At 61.8% G+C, this 17,935-nt stretch overlaps 1 protein-coding gene across 2 annotated transcripts; it reads left to right on the top strand.

Moving 5' to 3' along the window:
* The first annotated feature begins 730 nt into the window (after positions 1-730).
* MNT (MAX network transcriptional repressor) lies at positions 731-17,877 on the top strand. 2 transcript variants are annotated; one of them, XM_002826827.5, is made up of 6 exons: positions 731-1,215; positions 6,373-6,952; positions 7,514-7,555; positions 7,706-7,817; positions 13,868-14,060; positions 14,264-17,877. In XM_002826827.5, the coding sequence occupies exons 1-6, from the start codon at positions 1,143-1,145 to the stop codon at positions 15,028-15,030; spliced, it is 1,767 nt and encodes a 588-aa protein (XP_002826873.3). In that variant the 5' UTR covers positions 731-1,142; the 3' UTR covers positions 15,031-17,877. The 2 variants fall into 2 exon arrangements, with proteins under 2 accessions (XP_002826873.3, XP_054391973.1); XM_054535998.2 differs by lacking the exon at positions 731-1,215 and adding an exon at positions 2,887-3,232.
* The last annotated feature ends 58 nt before the right edge of the window (positions 17,878-17,935 follow it).

Genomic DNA, 17,935 nt, shown 5'->3' with positions numbered 1-17,935 from the left:
TTACGGCATCCCACCCTGGGTTCGCCCAGTGGCCCCATCCACACCCGCGAATGTGACCTGCAGACACTGGCCCTTTAAACGGAAGGCTGGCGGCGCGGGGTGTCCATGTGGAGCTGCTCCATGCCGTGTTGTCCTGTCCGCCCATTGGCCCGCGGCCCGGTGACGTCGCCTAATAGGATGCGAACGCACTGCGGGGGGAGGAACGGAGACAAAACGCGGAGCCGGACTGCCGCTCCGCTCCCTCCGCTGGTTCTCTTGACAGTCTCCAGCCGCCGGCAGCTCCGCCCAGGGGCGGATCCCGGAGGAAGTGCGACAGCCCGGCGATTGCGGGATTTAGGTCGCGAGTGGGTGGAGCGTGGAGTCCCAGGGTCAGGCCAGTCTCTGCCATTCCCAAGGTTTCCCTGACCCGGAATATCCTGATTGGAACTCTGTTAAATCTTGAATTGTTCACCCTTCCCTCCCTCCAGCAGGACAGATTTCGTCGTGAACGACCCAAACGCACCGCCCCGGCCCAACTTGTGGCTTGCAGCCGGGGCGGGGCCAGCAGGAAAGCGGAACCGCGGCGCGCCCACCCCGCTCGGACCTCTCCCTCCCTGCCCGGGCCACGTGTGCGCGCGCCGGATCCGGGGGGCGGGGCCAGCAGCGCAGGACCCGCCCCTCCCTTCGCGAGACGCCGCGGCCCTGCGGGCGGGGGCTCCGGTCCGGGCTTTGGCTGTGGCCCCGGTGTAGTAGCGGGGGCGGCGGCCGGGGGCAGCGCGGCTCCTTCCCTTGTTGTGTGTGTCGGTGCCTCCTCGCCATCTTGTTGCAAAGCCCTTTCTTGTCGGCGGGACTCCCGGGGGCCGCGGGGCGGGAGGTATCGCAAGGGAGGTAGAGAGGGAGGGGAAGAAGGGAGGCAGTGCCGCCTTTTTTTTTTTTGCATCCCGTTTTTTTAAATTTGCAATTTTATATTTTGCAAATATTTTGAGAGACATTGATTTTTCTCCCCGTGCTCCCCCGTTCTTCCCTGCGGAGTGCGCTGCGCCGCCCAGCCCTGTCGCCCCCCGGAGGTGATCCCTCCCTCCTGCCTGCCCGCCAGCCTGACCTGTGCCCGGCTCACGGGCCGCAGCCTCGGCCCCGGCGCGCCCCCGGCAGCTCTCGGCGCGATGAGCATAGAGACGCTACTGGAGGCGGCCCGCTTCCTGGAATGGCAAGCGCAGCAACAACAGAGAGCACGTGGTGAGCGGCCGGGCTGGGCCCCTGGGGCACTGGGGAAGGGGAAGCGAGTGACCTCGGTCCCCGAACCCACGCGAAACCGCGGACAGGGCCCCCTCCCGGGTGGCCTACGGAGCCTGGCAGCGCACGGCTCCCCGCGAGAGCCGCCGCCCGGGGAGGGGTGATGTGGGCAGTGAAATTAATTAATGAATTCATTAACATGCTGCGAGGGACCTGGCTCCTGCGGGCGCCACCCCGGCTGCCTGGCACCCCTGTGCCCCTTCTGTGGGGGGCTGCTTTTGCGTGGGCCAGCGGAGCCCTCGGTGGCACTGAGGATGTGTGAGCCGGGGGGTGGGGTGAGGAATGGTGTTGCGTGGGGGTGGCAGGCTCGCGTGTGCGTGCGTGTGTGCACGGGGGATGTGTGATGTGAGCCTCGGGAAGAGCAGATGAACGGACGTGTACACGGGCGTGTGTATAGCACACGAGTGGGCGTGTGTGTAACGGAGTGGGGGTGGGGACTACTCTACGCCGAGCAGCTCTTCGGCTTCCCTGGCCCCGTGGGGAGGGTGCGGGGGGCGCTCCCGGCAGATCTACGCGCCGCTTGGGGCGGAGGCGGCCTTTGCAGAATGAAATGACATCGCGTGTCTTATGATCCTGGCCAGCCCCGCCTGACCCCGCCTCCCAGAGCTGGGCTGGGCCGCGCGTCCGGGGTTTGGGTGAAAGCCGGGCTAATTGGGCGTTTGCGAAATGGCCCGCGGGTCGCTGGGGGGGCAGCCCCCGGGCCCCCCTCGCTGCGCCCCGCTTTAGCCAGTGTGGAATGTGGCGTGTCTGCGCGTTCCAAACCCGCTCTCGCCTGGAATGTTGCGTGTGCCTGCGTTCCGAGCCCGTTGGTTACACCGGGTGGTGACGTGGACGGGCTCCGCCCCCGACCACGTGCACCGGGGACACTCCTGCTGGGGACCGCGCGGCCCGGCCCCTCCTCACCGCCTCGCGCTCGGCCGGGGGCGGGGCCTGGGCGGGGCTGGCAAGGGGCCTTGCGCTGGGTTGGGCCTGGGCCCGGGCCCCGGCCTCTGGGCACCTCCCAGGGAGAGCCTTTGCCCTGCGAGGGAGGAGCCGAGCTCACCTGTCGGCTCTGGCCCCTAACCTCCTGTGTTTGATCCCGAGGCAAGGGAAACGCTCAGAATCGCAGGGCGACGAGACATTTAGAGCTCACATTTTTCCACTGACCCCCAAAACGTTCCAACCATGCCCCCTGGCATCACCCGGGGCCACGCTGGAATGACCCAGGATGAGAAAGGGCAAACTTCGGCGCTCCCTCGAAAGGGAAGAGACTAATGACTCCTATCTTCACGCGCCCTGTTGGTGGTCCCTGGCTTCAGGGTGCTGCAGAGGGGCTGGCGGGAAAGACCTCCCTTTTCCAGGGTGCTGCCAGGGCCTCGGCTCTGGAACGGTGTGGGTGCAGGACCCGGAGACTCCTGTGCCCTCCCCGCCCCCTAGAATCCCCCGGCGGGGTTGGTTGTGGTGGAGAGTGCTTCGCCCTCCTTTCCTTTCTCTCTGCCTATTGTTGCTTCAATGATGAGTCATGCAGGAGGTAGAGTAGTGTGTTGTGTGCGCGCGCGCCGCCGTGTGCCGCCGCCGCGGCGGGCGGGGGTGGGGGAAGCGGGGAGCGGCAGCGGGCAAGGGGCGGGGGAGCTGAGGGGCCGGCGGCCTAGTCGGGGCGACCGGCCTCTCAAGGTCAAGAGTCACTGGAGATATGTGAGACTCAGATGCCTGGGTTTTGCAGAAGTGATGGGCGGGGACATCGCCCACACTCCCCGCCTGTTGCCTTGGTGGTCCAGAGCAGTGGAGAGTGCCCCTGGTGACCAAGAATGTCCTAGGTTTGGGCACAGGGGTCAGGGGAAGACCGTGCACAAGGTTCGGAGAGACTCACCTGCTGCCGCCATCAACACGCTGCAGTTCGAGTACCCACTGTGTTTAGACCGAGTTCAGCGGCCTGGTCATGGCTTCTTGGTGCTGGTCAGAGGTCTTTGGAGATGAGTGGGTACGGAAAGCCAGATCTACTCAAAAACTCATGTACGGGTGTCCGGAACCGATCCCAGCAGTTTCTCCTCCAGAATTCATTTTCTTCTCCCTCTTGAGGTTCTGTCCTCTGAGCTGGGGCAGGACAAATGGAAGGAAGGGCACAGCAGGTGAACCTGCTGACCAGAACGCTTTCCCGGGACCTAGGACCAGCTCTGGACAGGGATCCTCTTGTCCTTTCTCCCTTTCAACCGCAAGCACGGGTTTCTGACCTAGACCAGCCAGTTTGCTCACATGAGCACCCTGCAGACGTGTGTGCCTGTGAGAGAAGAGAAAGGGCAGAGCTATCCTGGTGCTCAGCGGGAAGGCCTGGCCTGGTCATTCCTAGTGTTCATAGAGGTGGCTCAGATGCAACTCTTCTGCCTTATTTGGAGGGAGTTGGTTGGAGTGTCCAGAGGCTCCTGACCAACTCTCCAAGGCTTACCCTGGGCCTGCCTTAGGCAGCAAGCCCCCTCTTTAGTGTGCAGATGGGAGAATTCCCGTGGCTGCTGGGGCCCACCAATGTGGGCTCCTCCACCCCTAGCCCTGTGCCTGCAGAGCGCCTGGGCCAGTCACTTGGGAAGGTTGAAGGGAGCACGCTGCCCATGCTTTTGACTGTGGGCTGAAGCCTTGGCCCCTGGGTCACTGCAGAGGGGCATGCTAAATTCTTTGGGGGCAGCCTCTGGGTGGAGCCCAGGGAAGCATGTGAGAGGGCACACCCTGTCTGGTGGACGTGCAGAACATTCTTTTAAAGAGCCTAAGCGCAGGGTGCTCCTGAGGGAGCACCAGCCACCACCAGTTTGGTGGTTCTCCAGTGCACAGGGAGAGGGTTGCCGCTGGGTGGGAAGGGACAGGAAGCTCTGGTGGGCTGGATCTGGCCGGGGGCAGCTCCTCTTCCTCACCACCTGTGGAGCTTTTTCATGCTGCTCCAGGTGTAACTGGGTCCTTCCTGGCACCTGTGAGGGACCGGCCTGGTTCTGGGTGAGAGAGGGTAGGTGAGAAGGAGGTTGCTACCTCCCAGGTGAGCTTTGGGGTTGCCTTAAAATATGGGGAATGGGGGTTGGCTTGCACTCTAGGGTCCCACCTGTCCTTGTGACTCAGGGAGGGCCCTGATTGTTCCTCTGCCTATAGAGAGTGGAGCCCACGTCTCAAGGCCAATGAAAAGTTAAGTCTGTGTCAGCCAAAGGAATGGAGGCGGGGGCTGTGTTAGGCCCTGGGATCCAGAGCCTTGTCTTGGGGTAGGGGAAGGGGCTGGGGACAACTGGGGCTGTGCCCGACTGACAAGGGCCCTGTCACTGGAACTCAGCAGGCTGCTTGGCCACTGCGGTCTGTGGGAAGCGGGAGCGCAGAGCTGGTTTTCTCCCGGGCGTAACCTAAGGCCTCCCCGCACTGGAGCAGGCCTGCAGCGGCCTGGCATCGCCTCTTCCCGAAGGGCTAGGGAGATCTGGAAGAGGCCCGCTGGCTGGCCCAGCCCCTGAACTCCGGCTGCTGGGAAACCACTGAGGCTTCCACTCCCAGGACGCTTCCCCCTTCGCTTCCTCCTCGGCCTCTTCCCTCTGCGGGAGGGCGGGGCTGGGAGCAGGCCTGGCTCACACTCCAGTTGTTGATTGGCCAAAGGGCCTGAGGCCTCAGGTTTTCTGGGGCGCCTGAGCCAGTGAGAGTGTGGGAGGTGGGTGCGCTCCTCCCCAGGGGTCCTTAGGCGACTCCAGTCCCCCGCGCCACCCCTTGCCCGGGTGTTTGGGGCGTGTCCACCAGCCCGGTCTGTCAGCTGCGTTCGTCAGCGGAGCGGGGAGGGCGTCCGGGGCCAGAGGAGAGGGCTGCTTGTCCCGGCGGCTCCCTGGCCTGGGGGCTGCAGACTCCAAGGGCCCGGGCCAGCCCCGTAGCCAGGGAACCAGAATGCTGGGGCCTGTGAGAGGACGAGGCAAGCGGGAGATGGAGGTGCCTCCCCTTCACCTGTAGGCAGCCAGCTCCTGAGTGGGCCTTGCCTTCCTGCTGGGCTTTCAGCAGAGATGCTGAGCGGGTGGTGGGGTGCACTGCCCTGCTCAGCCCCCATTGAAGAGCCCAGCCCCTTCTTGTTTGGGAGAAATGGTCGCTGCTGTACCTCCTCCTCCTCAGCTGCCCTCTCTCACCCAGAACCAAGGCAGGTGCACTTTCCCCGGTGCCTGGCTGGACTGGTTGGGTATTTGTATTGTCTCAGGTTGAGCGGGGTGTCACTGAGGATGTCAGAGGATGCTTTAGGTCTGAAGAACAGGACATGCTGGCGCTGCTGCTGCTGCTGGTGGTGGTGGGGATGTTGAGGATTTGGGAAAAATGAGTTATAACACGAGAAGGGTCAGAGCGGGAGTAAGTGTGTTTGTTGAATGGGCCCTGAGGAAAACAGGCATTGGGACCTAGCCTCGGAGTCAGGAGTGCTGGGCTGTTTCCACATGTGTGAAGTGAGGGTGATGTCCCTGTCCTGCCAGTGATGTGACTTGGGGCTCTTGTGAGGATCCAGGGACTGTCAGCACTTCCTTGTGAGCACAGCAAGTATCCTCCAGGGGTCAGGAGGCTTGCTGTGGGACCTGCAGCAAATCACTTTGCTCCCTGAGCTTCACTGACTTTATCTGTGCCATGCAGGCACTGCCTGCCCTCTAGAAAGTGCTTGGTAAACATTGTTAAAGGCCTTCCACGGAAGCTGGGATCTGTTAGCACACCCGCTTCTCTGGTGTGAAGTCTTGGGTGGCTGGGCCTCTGCCTGCCTCTCCCACCTCGGCCCTGTGGCCCCTGACGCTCGCTGCCCTCACCCGCCCTCTTCCTCACCCTGCAGGCTGGCAGGTGGCCTGCAGCACCCTCTGACAGCTCTGCTCCACCCTTCCAGGGCCGCCTGTCCTGCCCGCAGCCCGGACTGTCCGCCCCCGTGACTGTCCTCCTGTTCCCTGGTGGCGGGGAACAGGTCTGTTCGATTTGTTCACTGCTGTGGCCCCGGCACTTTCCCCCGTGCCTGGCTGGGCTGGTAGGCTATTTGTGGTGTCTCTCGCTGAGCAGGGGTGTCACTGAGTACTGACTGGGCTAGGGTCAGAGGACGCGTTAGGGCTGGAGTTCTGGGGCCCCGCTGAGACCCCCCCTTGTGTTCTCTCTGTGTAGAGGAGCAGGAGCGGCTTCGCTTGGAGCAGGAGCGGGAGCAGGAACAGAAGAAGGCCAATAGCCTGGCCAGGCTGGCACATGCCCTTCCTGTGGAGGAACCCCGCATGGAGGCACCACCCCTGCCTCTGTCTCCGCCGGCTCCCCCGCCGGCACCCCCACCCCCACTTGCCACCCCTGCCCCACTGACTGTCATTCCTATCCCTGTGGTGACGAACTCCCCTCAGCCTCTACCCCCACCCCCACCCTTGCCCCCGGCAGCCCAGCCTCTGCCCCTGGCACCTCGTCAGCCAGCCCTGGTTAGCACCCCTGGACTCAGCATTAAGGAGCCTGCCCCCCTGCCGAGCAGGCCGCAGGTGCCCACCCCTGCTCCCCTACTGCCGGACTCGAAGACCACCATTCCACCCACTGGCAGCCCCAAGCCTTTGCAGCCCCTCCCCACGCCCATCCTGACCATAGCGCCACACCCTGGAGTCCAGCCTCAGCTGGCCCCCCAGCAGCCACCCCCACCCACGCTTGGGACCCTGAAGTTGGCACCAGCTGAAGAAGTCAAATCCAGTGAACAGAAGAAGAGGCCCGGGGGGTGAGTGGGGTGTGGCAGGGTCGGGCTGGTGGGGGATAGGAGAGCTGCCCATCCCCTGGGCTGTGTGCGAGACAAGGTGCCCTCCCCGGCTGGGGCTTCAGAGGTGTGTCCTGCCTCCCCAGCTTAGAAGTGCCCCCTGTATTTGAACACGTGCTCACTGTGCCCATCTCTATCCTGGGAAAGAATGTCCCATTGCCCCCTGTTCCCAGGCTTCTGTGTTTTCTAACGCACTCCGAGGCTGAGGCTTATGGTATTCCCAGGCCTCTGGACAGAGTATGGGCCTCTTGGGTGAGGGCTGGGGTCAACCGGCTGCTTCTGAGTCCCAGGAGCCCTCCTGGTTCCCTCCTGGTGGGACGGAGGGTGACAGGAGTTGTGATGATGAGCACAGATGTGCCCTCCAGAGGGTGGGCGCAGCATGGCACAGGGCGAACATCTCCCATTCTGCTTTAAGACAATGTTGGGGACAAACAGCCTGTGGCAATTTTGGGGGTGGCGGCGCAGGTCAGGAAGGCGGTCTAATCGAGTCCTCCTCCCTGAGCCTCCTATCTGTCTGGGTTTCAGGATCGGAACCAGAGAAGTCCACAACAAATTGGAGAAGAACAGGTGTGTGTGTGTGTGTGCGCGCGCGTGCGTGCGCTCGCGTGTGGCCCGGGCCCCGGCGGCCCTCGGCCCCAGCTTCCCCGGGTCCTGCCTCTCCCCCCCGCCCCAGCCCCGCCCCAGGCACCGCTGACCGGCGCTCGCCCCTCTCTCCAGGAGGGCCCATCTGAAAGAGTGCTTTGAGACCCTGAAGCGGAACATCCCCAACGTGGATGACAAGAAGACGTCCAATCTGAGCGTGCTGCGGACGGCGCTGCGGTACATCCAGGTATGGGGCCCGGAGGCCGGCGTCGCGCAGCTTCCCCCGCCCTCCCTCTGCCGCCCCTCCCCCGGCCGCGCCCCGCCCCGCCCTCACGCCCCGGCGGCTCCCCCGCGCCTCCCTCCCGCCTCCACGCGGGCGCTGAGCACATGGCCCGGCTGACGTCAGCGGGGCTCCCTGCCCGGGAGGACGCGCGTGCGCAGAGGAGGGCGCGGCTCCCCTCCCGCGCCGCTCCCTAGCCCCCGCAGCCTTGGTGTCCCCGGGGCCGTGAGGCGCGCGCCGTGACGCCTGGTGCGAGTCCCGGTGGCGGCTCCCGTTCGCGCGTGTTGGTGCAGCCGCGGGAGGGAAGGGCATGGGGCGGCCCGGCGCCTCCTCCCCGGCCGCAGAGCCTGGGCGGGAGCCCAGATTCCGCCCGAATGTCTGTAGCTATTTGCGGGGAGGGTTGGGCGTGGTCCCCGTGCACGCTGCGGCGCGGGCGGAGCACCGTGTACCCCGAAGGAGGAAGGTCCTTTCGGAGCGCGCGTGGAGGCGCCAGGGCCCGTGTGTGGGGTTACGCCTGGGGCGGGGAAAAACTGCGATTTGACTGGGCGGCAAACAGCCCCGGGGCCGCCGAGCCTGAAACACGTCACGCTTTCCTTCCTCCTGGGCTAGGAAGAGGGGGTGTCCCTTTTTTCGGGGCCCTCCCGGCTGCGCGTCCCCTCCCTTTGGGCGTCGCTCCCTCTGCAGTGCTGCGGCCGGGGGCGCCGCCACGTCAGGCAGTTGCCATGGCGGCCTGAGCTTCGGTTTCCCTGGAAACCGGCGGGGCTTCCGCGCGCCGGGCCGGAGACTGTGGGGGATGGGCTGGCGGCCGCGGAGACGCGGAGCTGTTGGGGATGGAGGGACGTGGGGCTCCCAGCCCGCGTTGGGGGGTGGGCGGCGAGCCGGGACTCTCCCTGTCCACCCTCTGAGGAAGCTCCGGGGGCGGCGCGGCGTCACGGGGCCCGTGGGAGGGGTGGCGAGGAGGGTCCAGCGCGCGAGGAGCCAGCCGCGGGGCGCCGCCCCTCCCCCGGCCTCGACCGCGGGGTCACAGCCCTGAGGTAACCGAAGCCTGACTTGCTGAGGGAGGGGCTGAGGCGCTGCTTCGCGACTGCTGCAGGCGGGCAGCTCCCTCCCAGCCTCCCGCGAACGCGCCCTTCCGCCCGCCGCCCCCCAACCCCGGCCGGGGGGCGGGGCTGGCGCGCCTCCAGACCGCTTCCGGGCAGCCGGGAGGGGCGGGGCCGGGTTCGCGGATTGGCCGCAGCGGGCGGGGGCGGTGCTCTCGAGTCGCGGAGGGCGGTGCAGCCGGCGAGGGTGACGCAGGGAAGCCGCGGCCGCGTGGGTGCGCGCGTGCTTCGGGGTGGGGCCTCGGGGCGCCGAGCGGGAGAGGGCCCCGGAGGCCGCGACAGGCCGGTGGCTTATTTCTGCAATGGTTTTGCAGAACGTGGGCTTGGTTGTAGTTTAGTCGCAGGGCTGGCTGAGGGTGTTCATGCAGACACTTCGCTGCACTCCCGACATTTGCTTAGCTATTATTTTTGAGAAATAGAAAGGACAGCATGGCGAGTTCCTCTTTGCAGATACTACTTGCAGAGGGCGCCTTGCGTAACGTGTGGGTTTGGAAATGAATCGGAAGGAGACTCAGCGGCAGCCGCAGAAGGAAGCTCTTGAGGAGCTGGGCCCGGTGAAGTAGGAGCCGGGGTGGGCCTCACTCAGGCTGTCCAGAAGGGACACCCATTCTGGTGTTGGTTACAGAAGCAGGAAACTCAAAAGGCCTGTCTACAAACCATTTACTCATTTATTCATTGAGGTGCTTTTAGCGAAGTCTCTGCTTCTGGGCGAATGGTGGCGAACAAGTAAAAAAGCCTGGGTCTCCACCCTCCCAGGCTGGGTCTTGTGGCAGATGATGAACAAGTCATTCTACAGAAGACGGCCGTATGGGCATAATAGGGACCGGGCGGCGGGATCTGTTCTGGGGAGGGAGGATAGTTGTTCCTGAGGAAAGGACCTTTGAGCTGAGACCTGCAGGATAAGTCTGGGTGGCACGGAGCAAAGTGGAGGCCAAGAGCCCAGGGGCAGCCCAGTTTCTCCAGCAGGAGGGAACAGGATGCTTTTTGGAAATAAAAGTTAGGCACGGTGGCTTGCACCTGAGTCCCCTTTACGCTACTCCGGAGGCCAAGGCAGTAAGAGCGCTTGAGCCCAGGGAGTTCGAGGATAGCCTGGGCTACAGAGTGAGACCTCTGTGTCTAAGAACAAACACAAACATGGTCAGGAGGGTGTCACTCAGGGACAGGCAGAATCAAGAGCTGGTCCTGGAGAGACCAGTGGGGCTGTATAGACTGGGGGCTTTGGTTGTTTGCTGAGAGCAGGAAGCTGCGGGAAGAAGGCAGTGGTGCCCGGCCAGAATCCGGAGTGGCTTGGAGGTGGTCAAAGGTTTGAAGACAGCCACAGTACAGTGGACAGAGACAAGAAAAACAGGCACCAAACCGTGCATCCAGGTAGTCACAGAAAGGAAATGGGTTTAGAATGAAGCAATGTGGGTTAAAGTTAGACCTTGGGGAAACCTTGCAGGGGCCTCTAGTCCTGTGAAGAACTGGACTAGGTGAGAAAAGGAAGCTTTTGACCCATGTCACTCCCTGGCGCAGAACTATATCCTACCCACAGGTGGGTTGAGTTCAGGACTGCTGCTTCCAGCCCCCAGCAGCCAGGTTCAAGTGAGAGCTGACTCACTTAGGGCCCCTTGTTGGAGCCTCAGAGCCAGGTGAAAAGCCACACACAGGCTGGGCACGATGGCTCACGCCTGTCATCCCAGCACTTTGGGAGGCCGAGGCGGGTGGATCACCTGAGGTCAGGAGTTCAAGACCATCCTGGCCAACATGGCGAAATTCTGTCTCTACTAAAAATACAAAAATTAGTCCTGCCTGGTGGCACATGCCTGTAATCCCAGCTACTCGGGAGGCTGAGGCAGGAGAATCGCTTGAACCCGGGAGGCAGAGGTTGCAGTGAGCCGAGATCATGCCACTGCGCTCCAGCCTGGATGACAGAGCGGGACTCTGTCTCCAAAAAAAGAAAAGCCACACAGGTGTGTGTGTAGGGGGAAAGGGAGTTTCCTCCTATCTTCTAGCAGAAAATGGGGAGAAACTGTTAAAGCCAGAATGAGGGAGGGCTGTGTGTGGCCTGGGACTGGCAACTGAAGTGTCAAGCTGCCAGGTTTCAGGCCAGTACAGAGCACGGTTCTACCTGGGTTATGTGTTGCTGGCACTAATGGTTAGAGACATCTGTCACTGGTGAGGGCAGAAATGTATGCAGGAGGGGGTGTGGGAAGCTGGCCTCACTGGTGGGTGGGGTTGGAGACTTTGCCAGGCCTGGTCAGAAAAAGCTGCTACAAAACAGCAAAACTGCTCCTAGCGCAGCGATCCCCAACCTTTTTGGCAACAGGGAGTAGTTTCCTGGAAGACCATTTTTCCATGGGGGAGGGAGGGCGGGGCTGGTTTCGGGATGGAAGTGTTCCACCTCCCATCATCAGGCATTAGTCAGACTCTCCTAAGGAGCACACAAAACCTAGACTCCTGGTGTGCACAGTTCACAGGAGGGCTCCTGCTTCTGTGAGAACCGAACGTCCCACTGATGTGACAGGATCAGAGCGCCATCGCTGCTCACCTCCTGCATGCGGCCCTGTTCCTGACAGGCCATGGACCAGTACCTGGGGTGTGGGGTCCCCCGCCCTAGGGGATGAAAGAAGGGAAACCTGGGTCTAATGGGTTACTGTGATTCTCCCTGTGATGCAGGGAAGAGAAAGGACAGAGGTGGGAAGGAACATGGTCACCAGGAGTCGGGACAGCACCCTTCCAGATCCTTCCCCTGGGGCTGAGTAAGCACCCTGCACATAGCTCTTCCTGGCCGCCCATGGGCTCTGGGATTTAAACGGACTACGCAGCCATCCTCACCTTCATTCACAGCTTGGACAGGGACAGTGTGTGTTGAGGCGGAAAGACAAAACATATATATGTGAGAGACTTTGTATGAGCCGGTTCCTGATGAAGTCCTATCTTTCAGCCTCGTATTTACTGCCCAGGCAGATGGGGCTCTTTTCTTCATCCCCCTGCTTTTTTTTTTTGAGACAGAAAACTTAATAGAAATTTTGTTTGCAGTTCATACATTCTCAGTGTGAGCCAATCTGGGACCCACCGCCCCACCCAGAAGTGGCCCAGTCCTGGTGCAGGGAAGGAAGGGAAGGGTGGAGTGAGAGGAGCCCCATTTTTCCTCAGTGCCAGGGGGCTGGAGACGCCACCCCCTTCTCCTGCCTCTGGGCTCCAGGAAGGAGTGCAGATGGACTCTCAGGCCTATGGTTCCTCCTGCACACCACTGTCCCCCAGGTTGGAGGGGAGTGAGAGATACAGGGAGAGAAGGGGGACAGAGGCAAGAAAAGGTGTTGATCAAGAAAGGCGAGAACCAGGGGTGAGGGCTGACGGAGAATCAAAGATAAAACACTAGTAGGCCGGGCACGGTGGCTCATGCCTGTAATCCCAGCACTTTGGAAGGCCGAGGCGGGCAGATCACCTGAGGTCGGGAATTCGAGACCAGCCTGACCAACATGGAGAAACCCTGTCTCTACTACAAATATAAAATTAGCCGGGTGTGGTGGCACATGCCTGTAATCCCAGCTACTCAGGAGGCTGAGGCAGGAGAATCGCTTGAACCTGGGAGGCAGAGATTGCGGTGAGCCGAGATCATGCCACTGCACTCCAGCCTGGGCAACAAGAGCGAAACTCTGTTTGAAAAAAACAAACAGTAAAAAAGAAATTGAGGGAGAGTGGGGGAGGGCAGTATAACCAAAACCCACCCCAAATCCAAACCAGTCTCGAAAAAAACGGTGCGGTGCCCAGAAGGGCTTGGAGGCAGGCGGATGTGGGAGACAGAAGGACAGTGGGGGAGGCAGGGGCTCAGATGTGGTCTTGGAGCACGGGCAGATAAGATCTAGGGGGTAAAGGGAGGAGGATCTGTGTGTGATGAGGGCAGACGGGGTCAGAGAGGAAAACCAAGGCGGGCTGGTGAGTTGTGTGTGTGCAAAGCTTGCGGGCCCTGCACCTGGACATGATCAGTAAGCCTGGGAAGCTAGGAGCTCGAGAGCAGGCCAAGAAAGGGACTCGGGAGGTAGCAAGGACACGTGTGTCAGCGTTGCCTGGTGGACACATTGGTCATGACGTGCCTGGGCGAAAAGCTGCCAGCGGGGAGGCCTGTGAGACTTGCAAGAGTGGGACTGATGAAGTGTCGGGTTGGAGCACCGGAAAGACTTTGAGTGTGGAGGAGAGCTGGGTCATGGGACGCAACAGCCGTTTCTCATGGATCAGTTTAGCCCAAGTACAGGTGTACCTGTTTAGCCCAAGTACGGGGGGCACGTTCCTAGGCTTGGGGGTTGTTCAGCCCAGGGCGTCTGAAGGGCAGTGGGCAGGGCGATGGGGAGCAACATGTAAGTGGAGCCTCGTTGAGAAGCGTCACAGGCGGGCACAGTGGAGAGTCGCCCAGGAGGTCGGGGAGCAGGTGCGGACCAGCAGCCAGGAGGGAGGCGAGTCCTGGAGATGAGACGGGGCGAGGTTGTATCACTGCCTAGTGGGTCATTCTGCAAGGATGTTGAAGTTACCAGGGAGACAGGTGAACGGTGAGGTGGAAGCACAGGATCCTGGGGTTCTGCAGAGGGTAGCTCGCGGCAGAAGTGTGCAAAGTGAAGAGGCTGCTGGAGGAGGGATGGGGCGAGAGGTGGAGAAGCCCCTGAGGACGAATTGTGGAGGACAGGGAAGGACCCGCACACCTGGTTGAGCTTGCTTCAGTGGTGCCTGTCCCAAGAGCCCACACTCCTTGGGACGCTGGGCCTCGCTGGGCAGGGGCATGGACCACAACGGGTGCGGTCTCCAGCAGCCCCCGTCAGGCTGGGCCTGCTGGTTGCCACAGACTTTCTCTGTGGGCCAGCTGATAGGGAGAGGTTTGTGGGGGCTTTGGGCCCCAAGGCTGCTGCTCAGGGTGTTCTGCTGTCCCTTACTCTGCGCCAGTCCCTGAAGAGGAAGGAGAAAGAATATGAGCATGAAATGGAGCGGCTGGCACGGGAGAAGATTGCCACGCAGCAGCGGCTGGCAGAGCTCAAGCACGAGCTGAGTCAGTGGATGGACGTACTGGAGATTGACCGTGTGCTGCGGCAGACGGGCCAGCCCGAGGATGACCAGGCCTCCACCTCCACCGCCTCTGGTGAGCCCCAGCCCCCACGCTGGCCCCACAGCCCTCAGATGTTACACCTCAAATTCCAGCCTCCCTGGCCAGGCTCTTGCCTGCTAGAAAAGATGGCCCTGGCCCCAGCCCCATCACATTCCCACGCCCCCCCGAGCATCTACGCCTCCAGCCACTTGCTTCCCCGCCCTTCTGACCTGCTCCCTGCCCCATGTTCCCCACAGAGGGTGAGGACAACATAGACGAGGATATGGAGGAGGACCGGGCGGGCCTGGGCCCACCTAAGCTGAGCCATCGTCCCCAGCCGGAGCTGCTGAAGTCCACCCTGCCACCCCCCAGCACCACCCCTGCGCCTCTGCCTCCACACCCACACCCTCACCCCCACTCTGTGGCCCTATCTCCTGCTCACCTCCCCGTGCAGCAGCAGCAGCCACAGCAGAAGACCCCTCTGCCAGCCCCTCCTCCCCCACCAGCTGCCCCTGCCCAGACACTGGTGCCAGCTCCAGCCCATCTGGTGGCGACGGCTGGGGGTGGCTCCACGGTCATCGCCCACACAGCCACCACTCACGCTTCAGTCATCCAGACTGTGAACCACGTTCTGCAGGGGCCAGGCGGCAAGCACATCGCCCACATCGCCCCCTCGGCCCCCAGCCCTGCGGTGCAGCTGGCGCCTGCCACACCCCCCATTGGGCACATCACCGTGCACCCTGCCACCCTCAACCATGTGGCCCACCTGGGCTCCCAGCTGCCCTTGTACCCGCAGCCCGTGGCAGTGAGCCAGCCCGTGGCAGTGAGCCACATCGCCCACACCCTCTCGCACCAGCAAGTGAACGGCACAGCCGGCCTGGGGCCCCCGGCTACTGTCATGGCGAAGCCGGCCGTGGGGGCTCAGGTGGTGCACCACCCCCAGCTGGTGGGCCAGACCGTGCTCAATCCTGTGACCATGGTCACCATGCCCTCCTTCCCAGTCAGCACGCTCAAGCTGGCTTGAGGACGAGGCCACTCAGAGGCCCCCAGTGGGGACAGGGAGGGGGACCTGGCCCCCACTCTCACCCACCAGCTCCACACATTCCAGCCAGGCCCAGGCCAGCCCCCCACCACCCCCAGGCCTCCTAGGGGAAAGGGGTGCAAAGACTCTGAGCCAAGGGAGGGAACGGTCACCCAGGGAGTTGGGCACAGGGCAGGGGGCCACCCTGCTGCACTAGGACTTGGTAAGATGACTCTGAGAAAATGCGAGACTCTGATGGAATGTGCCACCTGTCCGGCCCAGTGCCAGCTCCAGTGCCGCTCCTGCTTCCCCTCCCTACCCTGGGAAATCAGTGCGATGTGGACGTCACGCTCCCTGACTTCTCCCCCGCCCTGCCCCGCCTTCCTGTGCTGCTGCTGCTATTGCTGTCTGGTGAGGTGGCCCAGGCCCCTGGCTTTCCTCCGGAGCCTCAGTGTTCTCTTCCCAGGCCTTTGGAGGGGAAATGGGGGAAGCAGAACTGAAGCCATCTGGCCCAGAAAGCTGCGGACTGGGGTGATAAGGGGCCCTGCTCTGAGCACAGGTGACAGATCATAGGAAGTGGCTGGTCTGGAGTCCCACCTGGACAGGTGGAGCCCCAGCCTGGGGCTCTCTGACCCGGTTGCAGTCACTGTGATTTGTTACCTTAGAAACTACTTAAAATGATTCTCTACCAACAATAAACCAAACCCAGCCACTGCCAAGCTTCCTGTGCCCTCAACCCAATGCCTGCCACTGGGCTGTGGACCTCAGGAGGGCCTCGGTTGTCCTGCCCCCTTCCCCGTGCCCTGCAGCCTGGGTCTGGATGGGAGGAGAGCCACTGGGCCTCTGTCCCCAGTCCCCAGCCCTGGGCTTGGCTCTTGGCTTCCAGAAGGCAGCAAAGAGGGGCGCTGTCCTGCGTTCAGCCCCTGATCTCTGACCTCTGCTGAGTGCTGGGCACTCCTCCAAGGGACAGGTGGGCCTGGCGGCCTGTGGGTTTGGGTGCCTCCTGCAGTTTGGGAGACATGGGCCAGCATCTGGTCTTGTTTCCAGGAGCATAGAAGCCACATCGTTGAGACATCAGGAAGGTAAAAACCCAGCGGCTTAGCCAAGCCCTAAGCCTGTCCCCAGACCAACCCTGGGACCTATACAGAACAGAGGGCCGGAGCTAGGGCTGCTGCTTCTGCTCCAGCTCCTTTGCCTCTGTCCTCCCATCCCCTCAACACCCCGCTTCTCCAGGGGACACTTTTGATTGGGCCCTCCCCGGGGAGCTGCTGAGCAGCACCACCTTTCTCTGAGAAGAGGTCCTTGGTTGGGTCAAGGACAGGGCTGAGTGTGGAACGGGGAGGAATCAGGGGCTCTGTGTTAGGATGCAGCTTTCTCTGCCTCTGGGCAGCCTGCTTTGGCCTTTCCTTGTATGTGGATGTTTATTACAAGTGGCTTTGTGTCAGACACGCTCGGCTCCCCACCTGGACACACACTCACCAGTGGCCTTTCAGTGTAGCGGGAGGAAGCCAGTGTCCCTGGATGTGAAGTTCATACTGATGGGCTGGGGCAGGGGCCTGGGCCAGCGAGGGGGCCAGGAGGGAGGGGACAGAGTTGAGGATTTCCTGGAGTGCCCTGCAGGCACAGAGGAGGTCAGCAAAGGTCTTGAATAGATTTTCTCTTGAAATAAAGAATCCTTAGATGCCTAAGAATTCCCTTCCCGTTCCCTCCTGGTCCTGGACACCTCCCAGGGACTGTTTCCTTATTTCTCTCTCCTGCTGTGGGTAAAGGGACAGTTACAAACCAGGTCACCACCCTCAGAGGCTGAGCCCTGTACCCACCCCAGCACAGCCACCTCCGCCAGACCCCCTGGCTTTGGGAGAGCCAGCTTTGCTATTCCCATTGTGACAGCAATGGCAGGCGTGACCCACGGGGCAGTTAGCAGCGTCGTGGAGCTCGCCCCTCCCCTCAGCCTGCCCGCCTCTCCCTGCATCCTGAGGCCAGTGGCCCCCGGGCCTGCACAGATACCTCATCATCCACCCGCTGCCCCTCCCCGTCCCTGTCCCCCAGCAATGGGGGCCTGCAAATCTAGTGCCGAATGACTATGTCCAGATTGGTGACGATGGGTGTTGCTGTTGTTCTTGTTGTCGTTTGTGAACGCTGTGATGCTGTGTGCCCAAGTGGGCAGCCACCACCCAGCCCTTCCTTGGGCATCTCCCCCTGAGAGCTGTCGGGACCACATCTGTCCTCACCCTGTGGGACCGCCTGGCCCTCCCTCCTTAGCCCTTCCAGCCTGGGACACACACACACACACACACGTGCGTATGCACGCGCACACACACATACACGCGCACACATCTTACCTCTCATGGGTGTTTTACCTTTTGATGTTCAGAGTGGCTCACTGGCTGGGAGTCCTTACCTCGGGGAGAGGGGGAGGTTGGTTCCTTGGGGGGCCAAAGAAGGCAGGGAATGCCTGGAGGGGAACTGGGGTCACCATGACCCCTTCTCTCCAGAAACAGCTGCTTCTCCCCCCATCCCAGGGTCCCACCCCCAACCCCCAGAGGTGGCCCTTGTTTACAGTGAGGACTCGGCCACTGTGTCTCTGTTTCCTGAAATATAAACTGTAGCGACCCCAGACTGTAGAGATTTTTATGTGTTTGGATACATCTGCTGTGTGGAAAAAAAAAAAAAACAACAAAAACTACAAAAACCCTAATTTTGTACATACTGTATTTTTACTATTGAACTGTATCCTAGTGGCTGTTCATGCTCCGAGACTTTAGTTACCGAGACATGAATACTATCCATGTAATAAGCACTTGCCTGGAATAAAATATAAAACTGAAATAAACCTGCACTGAAACCTGAGATGGAGCTGCCAGCCTGCAGCATCTGGGTCATTTTATTGCAAAAGGAGGCTGAGGCC

Source organism: Pongo abelii, chromosome 19, assembly GCF_028885655.2.
Source record: "Pongo abelii isolate AG06213 chromosome 19, NHGRI_mPonAbe1-v2.0_pri, whole genome shotgun sequence".
Taxonomy (NCBI): Eukaryota; Metazoa; Chordata; class Mammalia; order Primates; family Hominidae; genus Pongo; species Pongo abelii.
This window is presented reverse-complemented; position numbering and strand designations above follow the sequence as displayed.

Excerpts from the sequence above, each read along its gene's own strand:
- MNT (XM_002826827.5), top strand. The coding sequence starts at position 1,143 with ATGAGCATAGAGACGCTACTGGAGGCGGCCCGCTTCCTGGAATGGCAA. Across the intron at positions 1,216-6,372 it reads GCAACAACAGAGAGCACGTG|AGGAGCAGGAGCGGCTTCGC; the intron begins GTGAGCGGCCGG and ends CTCTCTGTGTAG. Across the intron at positions 7,818-13,867 it reads CGGCGCTGCGGTACATCCAG|TCCCTGAAGAGGAAGGAGAA; the intron begins GTATGGGGCCCG and ends ACTCTGCGCCAG.